Consider the following 22,768-nt stretch of genomic DNA (forward strand, 5'->3'; position numbering starts at 1 on the left):
CATCAGTGAACGTATAGCAAAAGTTTTAAAAACCACTGATATTTTTGTTGCCTTTCGACCGTTTAGAAAAATCTCCACCTTTCTCACTTCTCCTAAGGACAAGCTTCCACATCTTAATCATCCAGGTATCTACCAGATTCCGTGCTCTTGTGGATTATCTTATTTCGGACAAACGGGAAGATCTGCCTGTATTCGGCTAGAAGAACACCAATCTTATATTGAATACTTTAAACCTGAAAAGTCTGGACTTTCTGAACATGCCATCTTCACTAGACACAGAGTTCATTGGAGAAAGACAAAAGTTCTTCACAAAAGTCAGTTTCTCATGGAACGCCTTTATAAAGAAACATGTGAAACTCTACTTCATTCTCCTAACTTAAACAGATCCGACGGCTTACGTCTATCCCCTTTATGGGAGATAGTACTTTACAAATCAGCTAATCTTTCCTAACTTTTTACTGTATTAATTTATTTTATTTTTTATTTTTTTATTTTTTTAATTTTTTTTTTAGGAAAGTTATTGACCTTTTTAGTTATCTTACACCAGCTACTTAGGTGGCGCTTTTTGGAATTGTCAGTTAGTGTTTAATTTTGAGCTTAATGTACTGAAGATGCCTGTGACACACAGGGGAAAATTATACTATTAAATAATCTTTCTACGTGAGTTTTTTCCGTTATTTATTTTGTATTAAAAAAAAAAAAAGCTAAAACCTTATGTCAAACCACTCCTGTATACATGATTCCCCAAAACCTAATACCCTGCCAACTAAATCCAATGGCTGACAGCACAGGCGGCCCCAACCTACAAACTGCATTTGCGAAACATCCAGGAGACAGTCTGACTCCAATACCCAATGCTTCCATACATTTCAGCCTGTCTAGCTCAGTGGGAATGGTGTTTGCACTCCTCAGCGCTAAACTTCCTGAAGAAAGAGAGCATCCTGAGTTTGATTCTGGTCACCGACTAGAGGAACTTTTTAGTCTCCATAACGCAATTGGAAGAACGATGGTACATTACACCCTTCGATTGGAAAAAGCCTAAGTTTGATTCTCATATTGACAAGAGGAATCTTTCAACTGAAGGTAAGTTAGCCAATCTTGCACGGAAGTAGGGGGTTTTTTCCTCATAGAAACTCAGGTTTCCTTCCTGCATACAGACAAACTGGGCTTCAGAACACACACAATTTACAGACAAAAAATACTAGTGGTGGTAGTAGTAGTAAGCAGTAGATAGTGTTGGTGGCAGATGATGGTCATGGTAGTTTGGTGTAGTTGGTGGATTAAGTGGTGGAGAGTTGTTGAGTAGGTGCCCTCCCTTGATGAGTCTTTGGACTCCTTAGAGGTGTCACAAAATAATAATAATAATAAAATTAACCTGTGGTTATCCAGTCCCTAGAGGCCCTTATTAGGACCTTAGGTATTTTTTTGTTACAATTTGAGTTGTATCTACAACAATCTGGTTGAGTACACTATACTTGTCATCACTGATGTAATTTGTACTCTGAAGATTCTGGGTAGAAAACCAGTCAAATATCAGTATTTATATATATTTTTCTCTTGGTGCTGTTTATATTGTGAAGCATTGTTATGAATAACCAACAACACCTAACAAAAAAATCCCTAAGTATACAGATATTGTCACTGGATTGCAAGGGGTATTCAGTTTTTGTAGATGATGTAAAGCTTTGAAGGATTATTATTATTAATAGTGCTGATGTAGTGGTCCTTTAGTAGGATTTGAATAAGCTGGACAGGTGAACAAAGGAATGGCAATACGAGTTCTATGCAATTAAATGTAAGGTTTAAAATTTGAGATCTCCCTGATGGAAAGCTGCATACTAAAATGGCAAAACTACACTAGAGAAAGTAGAGGAGGCAAAAGATTTTGGGATGATAGTCAATAGAAATTTGAAATTTAGGTTAAGACATATCATGAAGGTAGTGTAGGTAACCCAGAGGACTGCTGTAATACTCAGAAGAATGTTGAACAACAGAGAAAAAGGAGTTGTTATTCCAATATATAAAGCATTGATCAAACCAAATCTGGATTATTGTATTCAGATCTTGTCACTGGGATTTGAAGAGGATGTAACCTCGGAAAGGTTATAAAGTCAAACAGGAACTATACAATGTAGGGTATGATGATAGACTAAGGATATTTCAAACTGCAGAGTTTAGTGGATAGAAGAAAAAGGGGATGATATGAGTGAGACATTTAAACTGTTGAAAGAAATTTTCTAGATTGTTACTAGATTTTTCATATAGCAGAACAAGACAACACGTCCCCTGAAAGTTGTGACTTTTAGGGGGCATGTTCATGAAAAAAAAGCCACTGGATTTTTTCATGAAGGGTGACTGGAGCATGGAATGCACCCACTGTCTGGTAAAGTGGATAAAGTACAAGCAGTGAATGGGTTTAAGGAATGATATGATTTCGTCACCTGGTTTTCAAAAGGACAAAGAGATATTGGGAAGGATCCAGAGGCAATTGACTAACATAGTTTCTGACCTCTAGAATGTCGAATATGAGGAAATATTAAGAAGATGCAATTACCAGAAGATGCAATTAAATTACAGAGTCTAGTGGATAGGAGGAAGAGGGAAGATATGATGGAGACCCGCAAGTTAGTATGGGTTGTTATAGAACCAATGTTGGAGAGGTTCTACAGAAAACAGTGGGAGATCAGGGGAGAACCAGAGGTCATCCCTGGTAACTGTATAAAAAAGGGTGTGAGCAGGGGAATGAGAAGCAGGTTTTTTGCATGCAGAGTTGTGAATGACTGGAATGCCTTGCCTGAGAGTGTGGTGTCTGCAGAGAATTTGAGTGTGTTTAAGGCACGGTATGATGAGCTGTGTGTGTGTGTGTGTATGATAAAAGGACCTCCTAGATGAGTCTTTGATTCCATAGGATCTTGGGATAATAATAATAATAATAATAGACTTTGTGCTGTCTAAGATTTGCCTCCTGCAATGAGTTTTGTGACTCTATGGAAGTTCTGAATAATAATAATAATAAAAACAATGTTAAAGTTGTTACTGTTTCTGTACATAAATAAACATAAGTGATACAAGAGGAGAGTGGAAAAGATAATACTAATCAACAATAATAGTCAAAAAAATGTTCCTAATTATTTCTTGAATATATATACATAACACTTACACTGGTGACAAATGAGTGAGCATGAGATTTTTATATGGTAACATACTATACTTTCCTGTTAAAAATGGTAGCAATCATTTTCTAATTTGATTTTTGTTATAATTAAATGGCATAAAAAAATCCATAATACTTACAGCTATATTTCTGACAGTGCTTATTTGACTAATTCCTATTCTAGGTCCAACAAGAAGAGCTGTGTCTGACGTGGAATTCTGCTTAAAAAAAAATTCTGTTATAACTCAAAGGTTAAAGTAGTTTGAAAAGCAAAGAATATGAACAAATTCCATTTTTCTCTTAAATCAGTTTATACTACATTATATTTTACACGCATTTTGCAATTTTTTACTTGTAATCTCAAACTGAAAAAGCTTTTGGAAAGTGTGTTAATATTATTTATGAATAGGTTCTGTTGAAAACAAAGAAGAAAAATTATTCAGTGAAACCTGTGTGTGTATATAAATACATACATACATACATATATGCAGAGGTTTTATATATACATAAATATATATATATATACACACAGTGTGCCTGTTAAGTAATGAGACGATTATTATATCAAAACAAAGAATTATATTACGAATTGTCAATTACACAGATTCAAAATAATCTCACTCCAACTCCACACAACATTTACATCTGTTGAACAGGGAACCTCTTTCAGTCATTAGGTCACACTGTGTTGGATGTCCTGAATATCACACTTCATCTTTCTCCCCTTTCAAGGCACACTTCATCTTTGGGAAAGGGGAGAAAGTCTGCAGGAGCCAAATCTGGTGAAGGAAGGTGTTGGTGTTTGATCATATAGATCAACTTTGAAGTCAGAAACTGCTACACAGGCAGTGCACAGTGCATGTTGTCGTGCAACAAAAACCAATTGTTGTGGAACAGTTCTGATACGTTGCATGTGGATACAGACATTGTGTTACTGCTAAATAATACTGACTGCTCGTTGTGGCGTTCTCAGGAACAAATTCTCGGTGGATAATTCCAGCAGCACCGAAAAAAAAAACAAAGACCATTATCTTGATATGTGATTTTTTTAACCTGACTTTCTTCTGACAGGGAGAAGACATTCCATAGCTCAGTCAGTCATCGCCATAAACTTTTTTTAGGTCTTAGTACACTTCTGTAGAGTTTCCTAATTTAAAGTAAAATTTTATCACAGCTCTTTACTCCATGATGCAACTTCTGACATGCTCCACTCACATGCTCTTACTTCAACATTTGCCACATGAAAACTGCTGCATAAACCAACTCAAACGTTTCTCCTGCGATTACAATACTCTCTAGTGCTCAAAACTATAAAAACATTTCTTACTGTTATTCAAAGAGCTGTCCTGTAAAAAATCAATTTCATTACTTAACATATGTGTGTGTGTGTGTGTGTGTGTGTGTGTGTGTGTGTGTGTGTGTGTGTGTGTGTGTGTGTGTGTGTGTGTGTCAGTCATCGCCATAAACTTTTTTTAGGTCTTAGTACACTTCTGTAGAGTTTCCTAATTTAAAGTAAAATTTTATCACAGCTCTTTACTCCATGATGCAACTTCTGACATGCTCCACTCACATGCTCTTACTTCAACATTTGCCACATGAAAACTGCTGCATAAACCAACTCAAACGTTTCTCCTGCGATTACAATACTCTCTAGTGCTCAAAACTATAAAAACATTTCTTACTGTTATTCAAAGAGCTGTCCTGTAAAAAATCAATTTCATTACTTAACATATGTGTGTGTGTGTGTGTGTGTGTGTGTGTGTGTGTGTGTGTGTGTGTGTGTGTGTGTGTGTGTGTGTGTGTGTGTGTGTTATTTATTCATTTATTTTTCCCATAGATTAATAAATAATGGGATTTTGAAAAGTTGTCTTTTATTTACCTTTGCATTTAAGGAGAAAGATTTTGCACCAAAACTAGGAAGCTCACTGACTATAGTTAGGTAATGTAGTTTTGCTTGCATAGCTGACAACTGCTTTTGACCTGGGGCACCCAGAGTCTGGTTCTGCTTTAGAAGCTGACTAAGTATTTTTATAAGCTCTTTTTTCTTCATGGTGTCTAACAATGAAGACGGTACAAACCTTTCAAGACCACAATCCCTCCTAAAATGAATGAATGAAGTTATATCAAAATCAATATAGACATTTATAGAATAATCCTTAAACTCTATTCTCATATTTGAAAATGGCTAAAGTGTACAGTTAAAGGGTCCACTCTAAGAAATAATGGTTTCTTATAAAATTATACTGAGAGAAATAAAGACTTTTTCTTTTTTTTTTTTTTAAAAGCTACTTAAAGATTGCAAACTTCTCCATCTCGTACTTACAATAATCTCTTGTCTGTTTATCTTGGTGAAAAACATCTGTGAAAATAAAGCCATAAGAGAGAACCACTTAGGGAACTAAAAAGGTTTAACATATGAAATCCATAATTTAGACTCCAATTAAAATTATTTAAAAAAATGGAATATTTAAAAAAACCAATGAACTATATTTTAGTAAGTTAAAATGATATTTTAAAATTTAAGGACAAGAAACTCCCAAATGTACAGGATTTGGAAGAGTGTAACATACACTAATGAGCCTAGTTTATGGAGATCATAGTTTTGTGGATGATAATATGCCTCAATCCTCCTCATTTGGAAAAAAAAAACAAAAAAACTTGCAATGCTCAAACCACACTAGCTTCAAGGAAGGACATTCCACAACCGGGGATTAGATATTCTAGTTAATTGTAATGTAACCATAATAGAGCATTTTTATGGTTATTTTTATTTTTATGGTTATATTTCTTCATGGTGTCTAACAATGAAGACGGTACAAACCTTTCAAGACCACAATCCCTCCTAAAATGAATGAATGAAGTTATATCAAAATCAATATAGACATTTATAGAATAATCCTTAAACTCTATTCTCATATTTGAAAATGGCTAAAGTGTACAGTTAAAGGGTCCACTCTAAGAAATAATGGTTTCTTATAAAATTATACTGAGAGAAATAAAGACTTTTTCTTTTTTTTTTTTTAAAAGCTACTTAAAGATTGCAAACTTCTCCATCTCGTACTTACAATAATCTCTTGTCTGTTTATCTTGGTGAAAAACATCTGTGAAAATAAAGCCATAAGAGAGAACCACTTAGGGAACTAAAAAGGTTTAACATATGAAATCCATAATTTAGACTCCAATTAAAATTATTTAAAAAAATGGAATATTTAAAAAAACCAATGAACTATATTTTAGTAAGTTAAAATGATATTTTAAAATTTAAGGACAAGAAACTCCCAAATGTACAGGATTTGGAAGAGTGTAACATACACTAATGAGCCTAGTTTATGGAGATCATAGTTTTGTGGATGATAATATGCCTCAATCCTCCTCATTTGGAAAAAAAAAAAAAAAAAACTTGCAATGCTCAAACCACACTAGCTTCAAGGAAGGACATTCCACAACCGGGGATTAGATATTCTAGTTAATTGTAATGTAACCATAATAGAGCAGGAGTCCTGTCTTCTTTCTTGTAAAAAATAAAATACTTTCATCCCTCTTTATATGATAATATCACATCTAATTTCTTCAGATATCCAGATTTTTTTTTTTGATAAGATCAAATATCTCTTCTTACATTAATATTTATTTTTAGCTTTTCCTGGCACAAGCACATCATATGGCCTAGAAAAGAAAATATGTCCTCCTCTTTATCATATTATTACCAGAATTAATTATTATTATCTATTATTACTAATATTATTATTATTAGAATATTATTACCAGAATCGCATTACAACTATAGTTGTATTGACAATGGCTATGCAACTTAGCCAAAAATTTTACAAATAGAAAGACATTAAAAGTAAGCATAAGTGATTCTGGTAATAATATTTTATGACGAATTCTTCCTCTTAAGTCTCAATTTTTAAAAGAATTTGTTCTTCTCTTTAATCATAGCATTATTTCTTTTCCAAACAACTACTTATTTTATTTTATATATATAGTATACATCAGTTCCTCTTTAGAATACTACTATTTCCATAGTTGTGATGAAGAGAGGAAAATGTAAATTCTCCCTAAAATTTCTTGATTTTGTTCAGTAGTAACCATTTAGCTAATCCTTCTTTTACCTGGCTCCCTTTGCTCTGTTACACAGGTGGTTGTTTCTACATTGTCTTTTTTTAATAAGAGTATTCATTGAACTTCTTTAAAAGTACTAATCAGAAATTTTTGCACCTTCTTAAAATTTACATAAGTAGCAACTAATTGTCATCCATTTACAGTTTGGCTTTAGTCTCTTAAACCAATTTCATCCTTTTCTTTCATCTCATGACTCTACTTGCAGAAACAGTTTTCTTCTCTCATTATTTCCCAAAGATTGCAACATGCAGTTATTTAAGAATATCAATATTTTTTTCCCCTAATCTCTTAATCTACATATTTAATGTTAAAGGTTTTCAGTTTTCAATGTATCTACATTCACAACACAGTCAATACATTCCACTCACCAACCACTCTCCATGCAAAGAACCTGCTCCTTACTCTTCTGCTCACACCCTCCTTAAATAATTTCCAGCGATGACCTCTTGTTCTACATCCCTCTCCCATTCTATGAAAAATCTCCTGCATGTCAACCTGATAACAACCCTGACTAGCTTATATGTCTCAATCATATCCTCCCCCCCCTCTTACTCCTATTCATGAGGCTTAGCAATTTACATTCTCTCAATCTGTTCTCGTACTTCATATTTCAAAGACCACTGACCACCCTTTGTGAATCTTCTCTGATCTATTTCTAACATATCCTCATCACCATGAAAATCAGGTGACCAAATTTGTGCACAATAATCCATATGAGGTCTGTCAAAGTCCTCCACATCATTGCCATTATCTGATGTGATGTCTTCACAACTTGTGCAATGTGGTACCTGAATTTCAGGTCTTTGTCCACCACCACTCCTATATTTCCCATCTCCTCTACCTCCTTTAAAGTTTCCCCCCACCAAGTTGTAAAGCAATAACATTTGCTTGACTCTGCATAATTTACCTGTATATGCAGCTGTTTGCATCATCTGCAAACAGTTGTATATCACTAGTTAAACCCATCCCAATATCATGAACATACAAATTGAACAACAATGGTCCCAAAACTGACCCCTGTGGCACACCACTGGTGACCTTTCTCTTTTGGGATAATGCACCCCCATATACAACTTTCTGATACCCATCTGAGCTAGTCACTGATCCAACTCACAAGTCTGTTATTCAATCCCATCTGTTTCAATTTATTTTAATAGCCTGCCATGTGGCAGTCTATCACAAGATTTTGAAAAATCCAAGCACCACTGTATATGCATCTCCCCTGTCCAAGATATTTGTAACCTTGTTAGAGTACATAAGTAAGTTAGTAAAACATGATCTTCCTTTAACAAATCCATGCTAATAACCACAGAGAATACTGCTGTTATCAACCCATTTCTGTATCCTACTTCTCACCAATCTCTCTCTCTCTCTCTCTCTCTCTACTACCGTCACCACAATTCCAGATATATAGATTGGCCTATAATTTGTAGCCGCAGCCTTACCACCAACTTTATGCAGTGGAACAATTTTACCTTCTTTCCACTCCCTTGGAACCTGTGCTGCTGTAAGACTCTTATTAAACAGACATGGTAATGCTACAGGAATTGGCTTACTTATTCTTAGTCATAGGTAGAGAGAATGAAAAAGCTGCTTTTTTCCATCATGTTCTTACTGCCTTGTTCTCTTCTCTCTGACTGTATATTACAAAAATCAGATCCATGTATTCCCATTATCAACCAATACTGCAACCCAAAAACCTTCACTCTATCCACATGATTATTTTTCTGTTGCTTGGTCACCTGCTTCTGAATCCTTTCCACCAATTCTTAATCCCAAAACATCAAGGCTTTATGAAAAGGAACAACAACTTACTTATTCTTAATTAGTAAGCATTCAATTAATCTTTTGTCTGCATTTGCAATATGTTGCAATTTTTTGTCATTGCAGGTGACAAAAAACATTACAGTATTCAAATTTATGGCCAGTCAAATGAAGATCATATAGAGTATCTGCTCATAGAGCATAGTTCTATCAATGTAGTACACAGCTGGTAATCTTTTCATCCCAAAATATGTATCATTACCCTTTGCCATATTAAACTGACATCTGTTCTCCTTTACCTGGACTGCCAGTATATCCAAATTGTCCTGTAAAATTTTAACATTATCTGTATTAAGTATTGCTCTACCCAATTTTGCATCATTGGCAAACAAACGAATAGTTCCTCTCAGATCCTTTCCTATATTGTTAATGTAGAAATTAAATAGTAGCAGTCTAAGAACAGAACCCTGTGGTATGCTATTAGTCAAAGGCCGTCTAATGAACTCTATTCCTGAATAAACTACTCTCTGATATCTCTCCATCAACCACCATCTTATCCACTTCACTAACTTTATATCCAACCCCCATGTGCTGCAATTTATTGATTAGAATTCCCCATATGCTAGAGGCATATGGGGAATTGAAACTTGATGTTAATAAGGCTGTGGGACTTGCTAATATATCACCACACATTTGAAGGAATGTGCCAGGGAGTTGGTATCTGCCTTGACATATTTGTTTAATATGAGTCTTGCACTGGGTAAAGTTCCAAAGAAGTAGAAGTAGGACAAGATTGTGATGCTTCATAAAGGAGGTGATAGAACTCAAGCATCAAATTATAGGCCTATCTGTATGTCAGGTGTGGTTAAGTTGTTGGAGAAGCTGGTGAGAACTAGGATTCAGAAGTGGGTTGACAATAATGGCATTATCTTTGATGGACAGCACTGATTTGCTAAAGGGAGGTCATGTTTTAGTAATCTACTTATTACAATAAGGTGACAGCTTCCTTGGACAGAAAAGAGGAATACCATAGTATACTTAGATTTCACAAAGGCTTTTGATAGATTACCACATAATAAGTTGATAGTCAAACTAGAGCAGATGGAGTTGGATATTAGATTAGTGAGTTGATTGGAGACTGGCAATCTGATAGGTATGAGCAAGTTGTGTATGGGGGAGCAATATCCAGGAAGAGGAAAGTGACTAGTAGTGTGCCTCAGGGGGTCTGTTTTAGGGCCATTGCTGTTTAACCTCTATGTTAATAATATTGGGGAAGATTTGGATGAGGATATTTTGTTGTTGCAAAGTTGGGATGAACTATGAGGAGCATAGCAGATGTTGTAGCCTTACAAGAAGACTTGAATAGATTGAGTGAATGAGCACTGGAGTGGGGGATACCAGTTCAATGCTGCAAAGTGTAAGGTTTTAAAATTTGGGAAACAAAGATGGGATATAGAATTTACGTTTTGTGGGGATATATTGTTGGAGGTGGAGGAAATGAGAGATCTTGGAGTGATGGTGGATAAGGATCTAAAATTTAAAGGACACATTACCAAAATTATGAGGATGATAACACAACAAATTCTGGGAAAAATGTGGAGGACAGTGACATGTAGAAGTAAGGGGATTCTTGTTCCAATGTACAAGGCTCTGATTAGGCCACAGATGGACTACTGTGCAGAGATTTGGTCACCTGATTTTTGAAAGAAGAGAAGTTGGAAAGTGTCACAGAAGACTGACTAAAGTTGTTTCTGATCTCTGGAATATTGAATATGAGGAAAGGTTGAGAAGATGCAATTTACAGTCTAATGGATAGGAGGAAGAGGGTTGATATGATAGAGACATACAAATTGGTAAGGGGTTGTTATAGGATGAATATTGAAGAGATTTTTCATAAAATGGTGAGAGATCAGAGGAGAATAAGAGGTCATCCCTGGAAGCTGTATAAGGAGGGTGTGAACATGGGAGTGAGAAGCAAGTTTTTTGCATGTAGAGTTGTGAATGATTGGAATGCTTTGCCTGAGAGTGTGGTGTCTGCAGAGAATTTGAATGTGTGCTGTGTGCATAACAAGGGACCTCCTAGATGAGTCTTTACTCCATGGGATCTTAGGATAATAATAGTAATAAGTTGGAGCAAATAATGGATATAAAGGTGGTAGATAAGAAAGGGGTGCAGTTGGCAGAATGACACCAGAGAGTAGTATATGGTGGAGTGAATTCATTTGAATGAGCATGACTAGTGGGGTGCCTCATGGCTCTGTACTAGGGCCACTACTGTTTAAGAGCATTAATGATATAGGGAATGATTTCTGGGGGAGTATTCAGGCATTTGATGATGATGATGCAGTAGTTAATCATGGTAATGTAGAAATCCTGCAAAATGATTCAAATAAATTGAGTGAAGATGAGGAGTAATGGTTGTCAGATTAATGTGGCAAAGTGCAAGGTTATGAGAAGATTACATACTATGTATTGTACTGTACCGAAATGCAGGAAATTGATAAAACTTGGGAGTGATTTGGGGGTGATTTTGGACAATGAGATGAAGTTCATGGGCATATTGCAAAAGTTGGCAAACTAGCACAAAGGATTACTTGGATGTTGAAGAATCCAATGACAAGTAGAATAAGGATTATAATATTATAAGCCAATTATGATACAGCTGCATCTCAACTAATATGTAAAGATTTGGTTATCTGGGTTTCTTGGGGATGAGCAAGTCTGTAGAATGTTTTGAGAACAGACTGAAGGTGTGTGAATGGTTGCAAAGTTTAGTTGATTGAAAAAAGGGGTATGACAGAAACTTATAAATTATTAAATGAGTTCTATGAAACTGATAAAGAAGAAATTTTTCAAAAGATGACAAGTACAGAGAAAGAACCAGGAGTTACCCTCTGAAAGTTGTGAAAGATTGCAGTTAATAAATGTGTGCAGACTATAGTTTTTTTTTGCTTGGAGAGTGCTGAATGGCTGGAATGGATTGGCAGAGGATAATATGTGCCCTAGTAATAAGTGAATTTAAGGAGGGGTATAATAAGCACTGTGTGAATAATGGTTATTGTGCACCTCTAGTGATGAGTCTTCTGACTCCATGAAGATATCCATAAAAAAAAAAATAATAATGTGCCATCATATTTATATGGGTTTTGTCTGGGGGGTTCTCTGACCGATACAAAATTCTTCCTTCTTATCATTATAATTTCTTGCTTTCCCAAATAAGACTGATTTCATGGCATTGTATTCAAATGTTACATTACCATTGAAAGAAACCACAGAGTTGATGTATGCAGTGGCTATACTTCAAAGTTATTGAAGTGTGATGAAAATGGTTTACCCAATGTACTGAATCCTTCAAACTTTGATGTATTTCTCAATGTGCACATCTAAAAAATTCAACAGCAAATGCAAAGAAAATATGAATAGCTTTCATCAAGTATTATTTATAATAAATAATTAACAATAATTTTAAATACTAATTCTTAACTGTTCAAAAGTTAATATTGTTGATGCAGTTCTAAAGTTTCAATCGTACTGCAGCTATTTTTGTTAAATTTTTATTGTACTTAATTTTAATATATATTTATCTTTATCTTGATTTTTTTTTTGAAATCTTCCATTGTTGAGAATGATTGCAGCAAACAAACTGAAATAATAGAATGGCACACAACAAATATGAGGCATGCAAGTAACTTGAGTTTGATTACTAAACATGCAAAAAGGTTTTCCTATAGAAGTTATAATATATATTACTATATCTATAATATTGGCCAGTCCTTGGGAAAGCCTCAGAAGGGGAACTGAAGTGAAACATTTATGGTTTTAATAAATTCTTGTATCTCTAATATGCATAAGTAGTGATAATGATGAATCTACAGCAATACTGGTATTCATATTACTTTAATTACCAAAAAAAAAAAAAATGAAGATTTCTAATAATCTTTGCAATGATGATCTCCTCTCACTAGAGGAAATGCATGTTTCCTTAATATTTCAGAATCAGAGATGTATCAAGTGTTGGTTGGGTTAGATGTTAATAAGATTGTGAGAATGGATGACATATCACCAGGTATTCTTAAGAAATGTGCACCACAATTGGTTTAGCCCTTGATCTTGTTATTTAATGAGAGTCTTGCAGTGAGTAGGTTTCTAAAGAGTGGAAAGAAGGCAAAATAATATTACTCCACAAGCATAGTTTTACTCCACTAGGACAGAAGTTTCTAATTATAGACCAGTCTGTATAACTGCAGTTGTGGTCAAAGTGTTGGAGAGGTTGGTTAGGAATAGAATGCAGGATTGGGTTGATGGACATAGCATTTTTTATGATGATCAGCATGGATTTGTAAAGGGTACATCTTGTTTTAGCAATTTACTTGCATTTTATGATAGGATTATGGGGGTGTTAGATAAGAGAGAATCATATACTTGGACTTTGCAAAAGCATTTGATGGATTACCACATGATAAGTTGGTGTACAAGTTGCAGAGGATGGGAATAGATACTGGTTAGATGGATCAGAGATTGCTCTCTGAATGATACCAGCAGGTTGTGTATGATGGAGCAGTGTCTCAAAAAAGGAGGGTAACCAGTGGCATGCTCCAGGATTCTGTTCTTGGGCCTCTGCTGTTTAACTTCTTTGCAAATGATATATCATGTGGATTGACTAGAGATCTTCAGTTGTTTGCTGATGATGCAAAGTTGAAGAATTATAAGTAGCACTGCTGATATTAATTCCATTCAGGAAGGAATAGACTTTTCCTTGGACAAAAGAGTGGGGTTGTAGTTTTAATATCAATAAATACAAGGTGTTGCATTTTATTAGAGTGCAGAAATATAAGGCTGTGTACTATATCGATGGTGCCATACTGCAGGAAGTGGATGAGATTAGAGATGTGGGAGTGATGGTTGACAGTAGAATGAAGTTTAGAGATTATATTGCTAGTGTTTCAAAGGCTGCACATCATGGTGCTGCTATGATAAGAAGTACTCTAACATTTAGGGATAAGGAAGTGGTTGTGCCACTGTATAAAGCACTGGTCAGACCACCCCTGGACTATTGTGCTCAAATCTGGTCACTTGGTTTTCAATGTAATGTGGAGACATTGGAAAGGGTTCAGATGTGAGTGACTAAGACAACTGCAGGACTTTGGACTTCTGGCTATGGAGATACATTGAAAATATGTGGATTGCAGAGTTTAGTGAATAGGAGGGAAAGAGGTGATATGACAGAGACATTTAAGTTAGTGAGAGGATTTTATCAAATTAATCCAGATGAGATTATAAAAAGAGTAGAAGGGGAGAGGAGAAAAAGCAGAGGTCATCCCTGGAGGTTATGTAAGAGTGTGGTGAAGAAGGAGGGGGGAGCAGACTTTTTACATAGAGAATTGTCAGTGCATGGAATGCATTACCAGAATGTGTTGTTTAATGCATGGAGTGTTAAGGATTTTAAGAATCAGTATGATAAATATGTTGTCAGTTGAATGAACCTCCCACGATGAGTCTGCCAACTCCGTGGAGGGTGCATAATAATAATAATAATAATTTTTTTTAACTATAATACTATCCATGATTTTTGAAAAAAGTACATTAACACTACTGGTTGTTTATGAGGAGATAAATAATCTGGAAAATGCTGCTCTAGATGCTAAACATTATCTTCTCTTTTCATGCCACTTCAGGCGTCTAACTGGTTTCATACTTGTAGTTAACTTCCTCAACCAATTTTCACAAACATTCATGCCATGGTGGTGGTGGGGGGGGGGGGGTTCAAACCTTCATTTTCTTGGTAACAAATACTACCACTTAGCTATACTTGCCAACAATTTTTGTGTTTATTATTTATATACAATATATACATACAAATGTGTATCTTTTTTTTGAAGTGGGAATGAATCTAATTTTCTTTAAATTAATTTTTAATTACCTACCAATATACTGTCAACTACTTGCAGAATTTCAATATAACGATGAAATCTGCATAAAATGGCAATGATAGATCACCATTCTAAAATGCTTGAAATGCTGCAGTGCAGTCCATTTTTCTTAAGAGGATGAGAGAATCTAGAGTCTCTGTTCCTTATTTATATAATGAAAAGAAAATTTAAAAACTTACACCTTAGTATTTCAGCAGTATATATATATATATATATATATATATAGGAGCAATTACAAAAAATGTGCCTAATCTCATCACTATATTATATTCTTCCAGTTCCTGTACCTTTGGAGTCTTATCCTTAAGATAAGACTTACAGTTTTATCTATTTATATTAGTATATAGATTTTTCAACCAAAAAAAGAATATGAAAAATGACAACTAACAGTTGGTTTTAGTTATGTAATGGTTCACATTTACCGCCTATTGATTTTTTTTTTTTTTTTTTTTGTTCTTCCTAATCCAGAAGCCAATAGCATATGTGGAGAAACTAGTTGGTTTAACTATCTATATTATCATGACCTATTAAATCCCGTGTTAGTTACGATTATTTATGTTAGTTTTAAATATTTCAAAAATTTGCCTATTAAATTCTATTTGCATTTAAAAGTTTGAATTTCATATGTTAAACTTTATTGGATCCTAAGTATCAACATAACTTTAGTTTATTCAAGATACCAAGCAATTTTATAAGCTAGGTTTTAATCCTTTTTCCCAAGTAAGCAAACAGACCAGTAAGTCAAGTTTGCACCTGCACATAGTACAAGTCTGAGGCAACTCGTGGTAAAGGTGGAGTAAGCTCAGATCACTTTCCTTAGTATTTTCCCATAATGCAAAGCACATCCCCTTGTGGAGCTCTATGATGCTATGCATTAAAGGCAAGGGCCACTACCTAGACCGGTTTTGACCTTTATTGAGGTCTCACCAGTGGGAGCCAGACCTAAAAATGCTAAGGTTGAAGTAATGCAGAGCTTATATGAACTTTACCTAAACAAGTTGCCACAAGATGCTTTGACCTCATTAAATAAAAATCTGAGGATGAGAGTTAGATGTAGAAAGTTTGTTACCTTGGGTATATAGTATATTAAAGATACCAAGCAATTTTATAAGCTAGGTTTTAATCCTTTTTCCCAAGTAAGCAAACAGACCAGTAAGTCAAGTTTGCGCCTCCATGTAGTGCAAGTCAATTGCTTGGTATCTTGAATATACTATATACCCACTGACAAGACCTCAATAAAGGTCAAAACCGGTCTGGATAGTGGCCCTTGCCTTTAATGCATAGCATCATACATCTCCACAAGGGGATGTGCTTTGCATTACGGAAAAATACTAAGGAAAGTGATCGAAGCTTACTCCACCTTTACCACGAGTTGCCTCAGACTTGTACTATGTGCAGGTGCAAACTTGACTTACTGGTCTGTTTGCTTACTTGGGAAAAAGGATTAAAACCTAGCTTATAAAATTGCTTGTTATCTTGAATATACTATATACCCAAGGTAAAAAAATACTTCCTATAACTTTGGTTTGTTTGTTTTCTCCTTTTTTTTTTTGATGTAATGATAGAGTAAAGCATTATCTACTAGAGTGAGCTCTAATTGTTTTGGCACAGGTAGCATAAAATATTAAAATACATATATACTATAGGAACACACAATTTAAAATAATTAATGATTAAATTATTTAATAATTAATTAAATAATTAAATTACTGAAAAATTTACTTATTGGGATGAGACCTAATGCAGAGAGTGAGAGAAACTAGATCATGGAAGGAATGGTAAAAATGTATGTGAAAGTTCAGCTATGGTATGCAAAGATAATAAAGATATAAATGCATTGGACATGGTTATGCATCTCACAAAGAAGTGGAAATGTATGCTTTGGATTCAGACCTTCTGAGTGTGTCTGGGGAAGGGGAGTAAAGAGAGTTCTACAACAAGGCCAAATACATACCTTATCTAATTATAAGAAAAGGCCAGCTGGTAATTTGTTATGTCAAAAGGAATAATAAAGACCAACCGACCAAATAAAAAAACAAGTTAAGGAGAAAATTATATACAGAGACTCAATGAAAGTGTGGCAAAATCATGTTTTCCGGGTGAAAAAATTCACGATATTAGACACGCAATCCAGATACAAAAAAGTAAGTCAAAGGAAATTATTGTCTTGGTTGGCACAAATGATTTGAGAGGTGAGAAGTATTCTATGATGGAGAATGTGAAGGAGTCATTAGAAGAGGCAAAACTGAAAAGCAAGAAGGTGAAGATTGTAAGTCTCCTACCACTCTATGATAGAAGCAAACTGAGTAAGAGGGCATTGAAGCTAATGAGTCTATACGTAAATTGTGCAGAAGGAATGATGTAAGTTTGTGGATCTGTGATGTGTGCTTGACAGAAAGAAGGATCTGTGCAATACTGATGGACTGCATCTAAATGGTTTTGGTGTTAGGTGTTCTAGAGAGAGAGCTTTGTTCACTGAGCATGCTGAAGTGCAAATTCAGGAAAACTTAAGCAATTAGGGTGGAAGCAAGTGAGTTTGAATGAAAGCACCCATGAAGAGTGCGAGTGTGAGAATGACCAAGTGAGGAATCTAGTCTCTTAGGCAAAAATATTTAATGGGGTAGTCAATTTAGAAAGTAAAGGTGGGTGGGTGGGTGGGGGCCAAAAAAGATGCTGCAGTTTCTATATACTAATGCCAGAAATATCAGGAACAAGAGGGAGGAGTTTTTGGCATTGATTATTGCAATCTTGCCAAACGTTATGGGCATTAGTGAGACTTAGCTAACAGCAAATGATATGGTCACAGGGATAGAATGTGAAGGGTTTAGTATTTTCAGGGAAGACAGGATGGGGTGGGGGGGGGGGTACTACTGATGATAGCAGATGAATTGCAGCCAAAAAGAATAGGAGATTTGAAGCAGTCTGGTGTGAAATTAAGGCCAGTAAGATAAAATATACAGTTGGTTGTTGCTATAAGCCAGGGAGTTCCACAGATGATCTGGAAGACATGCATTGCCAAATAGTACAATGAGTACAGAACAAGTAATTATTATGGGGGACTTCAACTATGGAGATATAGACTGGAAGGGAGAAAGATCACATGGCAGGAAGGAAATAGAATTTATACACCTACTAAGAGATAATTACTTAAGGCAGCATGTGGTGTAGGGGACTAAGGGTGGGAGAGTATTGGACCTGGTCATAGAATCAGAAGAGCTATATATAACCAAGGTGACCATTGCCTCTGATTAATAAAGTTGACCATACGGTCTTGACTTGAGCGATTGTAAAATGCGAGGAATAATCTGTCAAGAAGGGGTATATGTGGATCTACAAGGCAGGTGATTATGACAAGCTTAGGTAAAAACTTAAATCTGTGCCATGGCATAAAACACTGCAGGGTAATTAGTAGTGCATGGGATAGTTAAGGGTGATCTAGAGGAAGCAATATTCAAATGTATAAAGGTAAGGAGGGTTAATCAGAGAGGAATTAATGGATGAGTAATATCATTAAGCATGAGTTGCAGAAGAAGAAGAAAATGATGTGGAGGATATATAAAGAGAGAGAGGTGACCAGCAAATGTAATGAACAGTACAGGCTCAAGCAAGAAAGGTGACCAGCATGGCAGGGAAGGCAAAATCAGATTATGAAAAGAATCTAGCCAAGAAGACCAAAGGAAATCCCAAAGAGTACTTTCGTTATGTGGCAAGTAAGAGGAAGAATGACTATGGAAGATTAACCTTAATGAGTGATGATGGTCACAAAGAGACTGAAGCAGATAAAATAGTTGAGTTACCGAGTGACCACTTTGCAAGGGTATATCATCCTAGTGAGGTTACTGCTTTAACATATTGACAGATACTGATGTGGGAACAGAGGTGGATGAACTGGAGGCTCTTAGGATATTGCAGAATCTCAATGTGAATACAGCTGTAGGATTGGAATGGATCGACCTAAACTACAGACCCTGCAACTGAACCGCTACACACCTTGTGGTTCAGTTGCAGGGGATGATGAAATGCATTGCCATACCCTGATGGATACTAAACAAGTAATTATTATGGATGCCTTTAATTATCCAACATTCACTGGGCAGAAGAGAAATCTCATGATAAGATGAAGCAGAATTTATTGAGTTATTGTGTGACAACTTTTTTCAAGCAGCATGTGAAAAAAGGAACTGGAGGTCAAAGAATGTTAGATTTCTTCATAGCATCAGAGGGTCTCTGTTAAGAATATTACTATTTTACTACTAGTTGGTGACAGTTCTTTCTTTAAGGTTACACAGTAGTCAGCATTCATAGTGAAGAATTTATGGAGACACAACACACATGCTAGAATAATTATTTTACTTATCATTAAGAAGCACCCTCAAATACAGAGCCTAAACATGTCACACAATTGACTGGAAAGGCACCAAGTTCCTACACAGCACCAAAACCTGGTTTGAAAGAAAATTTCAAAGACTATGAAATGCTGAAACATCATCCATATCTGAACAATAATGATGGATTAATTATTGCAAGAATTTGGAGGACCCACATCTTCAACCAGTATAGCATCTAGAACAATCCCAAATAGAAGGAAATCTTAATACGAGAATTCTTGGAAATTGTTTAATGTAGTTCTGTTTTTTTTTTTTTTTTTTTTTTTTTTTTTTTTTTATTCACCAGAGGTCAGGCTAGGGTCAACAAATGATCAACAAACATTTATTTTATTTTTGTGTAGCGTATTGTCACATAGCTTGTATCCTGTACATGTTTTCCTCATGGTGACAGAGGTCGAATCGTCAAATGTTACTTTCTTAATGATAAGTAAAGTAATTATTCTAACACGTGTGTTGTGTCTCCATAAATTCTTCATTATGTTGGTGACAGTGATCATATTGTACCTTCCTGGAAAGTAGCTAATTATATTCATGTTCCAAATAAGACAAGTTACATGCTGAACTACAGAACTGGAAATTATGATCGAATCAAGAGAATACTATCTTTGGCCTTATGGTGTCAGTTACTGAATGGAAAATATATTAGCAATGCATAGGAATCTTTGAAAAAGTGCTTAAAGGAGGTGGTATCTGAATATATCCCCCGAGCTCAAAGAATAGGGTGGAAGTGAAATGGATGTGCGACCTTATTAATTAAGAGATCCATAAGAAGAAGATGATGATGATGTGGAAAGAGTAAGAGTGAGAAAAGTTGTGCAGCCCAGAAAAGTAATGAGTATTGTGCAAAAAGTTAAATAAGAGTACAAAAAGAAATTGACTAACTATGCAGGCTAAAAAGGCAATCCAAAAGAATTTTATCATTATGCCACAAATAAAAGAAAGGATGAATGCAGAAATATAACTTTACTGAATTCAGATGGTACTCTATTCAGATTGAACAATCTCAAAAGCTAATGAGATTGTTCAATTAACGAGTGACATGGTGCAGATTGCTACTACCTACTACACTGAATGAACAGTTACAGGTGCATGAGAATGAGGTTGAGGATCTGTTGCATAACCTGGATAAGAATTTGACAATAGGGACAGATGGAATATCAGCACATATGCTAAAGGCATGTTCAGCTGAATTGGCTAGGCTTTTGACAAGTTTGTATAACTTGAGTCTCAGCTCAGAAAATATACCACTGGAATGGAAGGAATGTATGATAGTTCTGGTGTTCAAGAGTGGTGCAAAAACTGATTTGTCTAACTACTGACTACGGAAGTTGGTAAGAAATCACACACAGAAATGGGTACATAGACAAGCTATACTCTGCAAGGAAGTATGGGTTTACTAAAGGAAAGTCATGTTTTAGCAATTTGGTCACATTTTATAACAATGTTACTGCTGAGTTGGATAAAAGGAATGGATACATTGTGATATTGTTGGATTTTGCTAAGGCAGCTGATAGAATACCACATGAAAGGCTGTTGCATAAACTTGAGAATATGGGTTTGGAATATAAACTGTTTACTTAGATAAAAGGATGGTTGACAGACAGATATCAAGAAGTGGTATAAGGTGGGTGTGAATCTATTAGATTTACAGTGACTAGTGGTGTACCAGGATTCAAACCGTGGATCATTTTTGTTCAATCTATACATCAATGACATTAGCAAGTGTCTAACAGGAGATGTGCAATTATTTACTAATGATATGAAGATAGGCAGGGCAATCAGTGATGCTACTGATATCCAGCACTTATAGAATGATTTGAATAGGCTGAAAATTTGAGCAATTAAAAATAGCATAAAGTTATGCATTCTGGCATGATGAGATTTCCAACAGCATATTATATTAGTGGAGTGATGCTACAAGAAACTGATGAGGCTAGGGATCTTCGCATAATGGTGGATAGGAATTTGAAGTTCAAAGCTCATAAGCAAAAGTTGCAAATACAACTCAGAGGATAATTGTGATGTTGAAGCGAACTTTGACATATAAGGATAAGGAAGTCATTTGCCTCTTTACAAGGCCTTGATAACATTGCATTGCCTGGACTACTGTGGACAGATTTGGTGTCCTGGGTTCCAAGGGAATAAAGAACTTGTGGAAAAGTGCAAAAAGAGTTACAAAGATTATATTGGGATTATGGACTTTAGATTATGAGAACAGATTGTGAGTATGTGGACTACATAACAGAATAGTTGTCAAGGAAAGTCCAGAAACCCAGCACAGAACTTTTTCGAGCCATTTCAGACCTCCAGCTTACTGGAGGTCTGAAGTGGCTTGAAAACTGAAGTGACCTAGTTACTGAGAGATCCTCTGATGCAAGTCCCTTCTATCAAATGCTGCCTTAGAAAATTATGTCTTAATGTCTATATAAATTACATTTTCTTCCCTTGATGTGACCTTTCCTAATTAAATTAATAACTCATCTTTCACTCATTGAGCTAATTGGCCAATGCACTGCAAACCTCTCCATCTTCCTTTGCACCCACCTATCCTTTCCAGGCCTAAAGCAGCAATCGACTATATATTTTTCTTCATTGGTGGCTTACAGATAGATACTATATAGATGTAAATGCACTGCTTCCCTAAGTTCGGCTAAGTAGAAATAACCATTAGCAAAAACTCCTGAACCTTATTCCTAATATGTGTTCAGCAATAAATTCAGCAATTTTTGTTCATTTCCAGTGCTCAACTGCCTGCTTGATGATGATGGGTGCCTGCATACACCCTTCATAATAGCAACAGTTTTCCAATTTTGCACCATTCAGACTATTGCTGAACAAGACTTTTTCCAGACATTTAAAAATAACAATGTTTAAAACAAGTTCACACACAATATGGCCTCCTAATACATATATGCAGTACTAAAATAAAATAAGAAAATTCTTAACATATGAAAATCCTGCTGTTTAAAAAAAAATACATGTATTTTATTGTTTTCATGATTTTTTTTTCAATTTTAAAGTACTAGTATAAACTCTATAACTTGTGCAGCAATTTCAGTGGATCATTATATATACTTAGTGAAGTATTAGGATAAGAATTCTTCAAACTGCACACGCTGAATAAGTAATAAGAACCAATGAAAATAGATTTCCATGTTATATCCAACTATGGTTCATTGCTCAGCCATGAAAAATATATGTATATAATTTAATAATATTTGATATTAATTACTTACTCAACAGCCTTTACTGTTAATTTTCCTTGCAATCCACTAGTTAAAGCATGGTGCTGAATATTAAGGGCTGCTAACCTCAAAGCCAAAAATCATACTTCAATTCAGGTGCGAATTTCTCTTGAACAACATCATTACAACACTAAAAATATTTATATATGTTTAAATTTATGA

The 22,768-nt window shown here is 35.2% G+C and overlaps 1 protein-coding gene across 1 annotated transcript in view; it reads right to left on the reverse strand.

The window, feature by feature from the left end:
• The window catches only part of LOC150100697 (uncharacterized), a 463,381-nt gene that overhangs the window by 86,610 nt on the left and 354,003 nt on the right, over nt 1-22,768 (reverse strand). The window contains exons 12-13 of the mRNA XM_090401246.1: nt 5,034-5,253; nt 3,295-3,372 (exon numbers count right to left, since the gene is read on the reverse strand). Of these exons, the coding sequence (XP_090257372.1) occupies nt 3,295-3,372; nt 5,034-5,253 (298 nt within the window). The remainder of the gene's footprint in view (nt 1-3,294; nt 3,373-5,033; nt 5,254-22,768) is intronic.

Source organism: Typopeltis vanoorti, chromosome 12 (genome assembly GCF_054136105.1).
Source record: "Typopeltis vanoorti isolate ZY-2024b chromosome 12, IOZ_Tvanoo_1.0, whole genome shotgun sequence".
Taxonomy (NCBI): domain Eukaryota; kingdom Metazoa; phylum Arthropoda; class Arachnida; order Uropygi; family Thelyphonidae; genus Typopeltis; species Typopeltis vanoorti.